The sequence below is a fragment of the Priapulus caudatus genome, unplaced genomic scaffold, assembly GCF_000485595.1.
Source record: "Priapulus caudatus unplaced genomic scaffold, Priapulus_caudatus-5.0.1 Scaffold3034, whole genome shotgun sequence".
Classification (NCBI taxonomy): domain Eukaryota; kingdom Metazoa; phylum Priapulida; class Priapulimorpha; order Priapulimorphida; family Priapulidae; genus Priapulus; species Priapulus caudatus.
In genome coordinates this window covers 16653-19630 of record NW_014580095.1, presented here as the reverse complement: position 1 = coordinate 19630, position 2978 = coordinate 16653, and the positions used below count along the sequence as shown (strand labels likewise).

Genomic DNA, 2978 nt, shown 5'->3' with positions numbered 1-2978 from the left:
AAACTCACAGTAGGTATATATATGCATTTAGCTGCGAGGTGGATCAACTTTAAGGAAAATCGCGCCGTGCGAAAAAATGCGAGACGTGATCCAGTGTTTTGCACGGGAAGCTTGGAGAAGTTTGTGTTCTCAGGCTGAAACCTGATCGAACTGCGCAGCACCACCTAGTGGTAAAACAATGCACTATAGGATCATCCCTCAATCAAACAGTCCGGTCCCATGTCTACAGCGCCACTGTGTGGTCAGTTCACAAACTACAGCGCCACCGTGTGGTCAGTTCACAGACTACAGCGCCACCGTGTGGTCAGTTCACAGACTACAGCGCCACCGTGTGGTCAGTTCACAGACTACAGCGCCACCGTGTGGTCAAACACGGTCAGCTCGCCTCGCTCCTTGTGGGTCATGCGCCGTAGTGGCAGCGTGCTACAATCCGACGATGTGTCGCTCAACGCGTCGCCGCCTCCGCCGCCAGGGGGCGCCAGCAGCCGCCGTCCGACGATCGACTCGGCGATGATCTGCAACGCCGACTTTGCGGCGGCGCGCGGCGGTTTCCGCGGCGACGGCCCCTCCCGTGCGGGGGCGCCACCGTCCGCGAGGGCGAGGCGGCGGCCGGAGCCGGGATGCGGCGAGGACGCGGGATGCGGGGCGGCGACGGCGTTGCCGTGGCGACCGTACTCGCCGGTGCCGCGATTCGTCTCTGCGTCGCCGCGGAACGTCACGCCCTTCCTCTGCGCGTTGTTCGCGTCGTTCAAGTTGTTCAGGTTGTTCGCGTCGTTCAGGTTGTTCACGTCGTTCAGGTTGTTCACGTCGTTCAGGTTGTTCACGTCGTTCAGGTTGTTCACGTCGTTCAGGTTGTTCTTGCATGCGAACAGCGCGGGGCTGCTCGCGCTGCGGCGTCCGCCACCGAACCGTTCCCCGCGCGCCGCCGTCGCCATCTTATCTACGTTTTCGATCGTCACGGCGACGGACGAGTGCGACATCCAGCTGTTGGCCTTGGACGGCCGATCGTTGGCGCGATCGTCGATGACGCGTTGCCGCAGCAGCAGCGCCGCCTTGAGGGCGGTGTCGGAATCGCTGGCGCTGCGCTGGAGCAGCTTGAAGCGCTTGAGAGAGTTGTAGTATGAGTCGTCGCTGCTCGTCGCCGAGTCGCTGCCCGAGTCCTTACCTGCGGACAGGTGTGTTAACGAGCGTTCTTACGAATGGGACAGGTGCGTTAACGAGCGTTCTTACGAATGGGACAGGTGTGTTAACGAGCGTTCTTACGAATGGGACAGGTGTGTTAACGAGCGTTCTTACGAATGGGACAGGTGTGTTAACGAGCGTTCTTACCCAATCGAGCATTCTTACATGGAGTGGGGATAGGACACGTGTGTTAACGAGATTTTTTACCTGGGGATGGGGAATGGCAACAGGTGTGTTAACGAGCATTATTACTCACTGAATGGGAATCAGACAGGTTTTAACAAGATTTCTTACCTGTGAGAGGGTAAATAGAACAGGTGTGTTAAGAGATTTCTTACCCGTGGATGGGGAAGAAGGACAGGTGCGTTAGCGAGATTTCTTACCTGTGGATGGGGAAGAAGGACAGGTGCATTAAAACAGGTGTGACAAGCTGGGACGCAGGAGACACTGGGGACGGGGAACCACGGAGGGGTGAGGGAGGTACACAGGTGGTGGAGGCTGGGGTACATATGAGATGGAGGAGGCGNACACACAAGAGAACACACATGAGGAACTACATGAGAATACACATGAGAACTACATGAGAACACACATGAGGAATTACATGAGAACACACAAGAGAACACACATGAGGAACTACATGAGAATACACATGAGAACTACATGAGAACACACATGAGGAACTACATGAGAAACTACATGAGAACACACATAAAGAATTACATGAAAACTACATGAGAACACACATGTGGAATTACATGAGAACACACAAGAGAACACACATGAGAACACACATGAGAACTACATGAGAACTACTGAGCACTACATAAGAACATACCATCACTTCATTATCATGAACCTATCAGAAATTATGTGAATGATTGCTCGATCTACCCTTCCCTTCATATATCTTACAATCCCTCATTCCAATTACACTTCAGTGACCTCCGCCACCTGTGAGGAAACTGCATAAGTATCTACCTCCTTCCTTCCTTCCACGATCCACCCTCCCCCTCATCCTTCCTCTCTCAAACCTTACCTCCATCTCATTGGCCACCTCGTCTAGCTCCCTGATTGGCCGCAGTGTCGGGTAGTACTGCCGCTGCTTAATGCGCGCCTTCGCTAGTGCCACCATGTAGCGAAGTTCCGCGAGAAACTCGGTGGCTTTCGGCGGCGGATTCTGCATGAATTCCTTCTCGAAGTAGGCGGGGCTGAAGTAGAGCCGCTTACGGGCACCGCGCGACGACAGCTTGCCGCCATCTGCAAACGGCCAATCATGGCGCTCGTTAAAAACTGTCAACAACCAATCACGGTACTCGTTAGAAATTGTCGGCCGCCGATCACAACGCTCGTCAGAATGTCCCCACAACTAATCACAGCACTCGTTAGAAACTGTCAACAACCAATCACGGTACTCGTTAGAAATCGTCGGCAGCCAATCACAGCACTTGCTAGAAACTGTCCACAACTAATCACAGTACTCGTTAAAAACTGTCCACAACCAATGACATCACTCGTTAGAAACTGTCCATGACCAATCACAGCACTCGTTAGAAACTGTCAACGACCAATCACGGCACTCGTATGCCATTTCAAACGGGTCGTTGCTGTACGTACCGGGGTCGTTACAGTCGCACTGCTCGCCATGCTTGCATGGATCTATGTCAGCTTCGATGACGTCAGAGAACGCCTGGCTCACTCCGTTCATCTCATTCTCCATCCGCATCAAACCAACGCTCTGTGGATATACCATCATATCATGTCATATCATATCATATCATATCATATCATATCAT

General features: G+C 53.1%; 1 protein-coding gene across 1 annotated transcript in view; it reads right to left on the bottom strand.

Annotated features, from left to right (window-relative positions):
* Nucleotides 1-347: 347 nt before the first annotated feature.
* LOC106819249 overlaps nucleotides 348-2978 on the bottom strand; it is a 6761-nt gene continuing 4130 nt past the window's right edge. Inside the window, exon 8 of the mRNA XM_014823895.1 lies at nucleotides 348-1165. Within this exon, the coding sequence (XP_014679381.1) occupies nucleotides 348-1165 (818 nt within the window). The remainder of the gene's footprint in view (nucleotides 1166-2978) is intronic.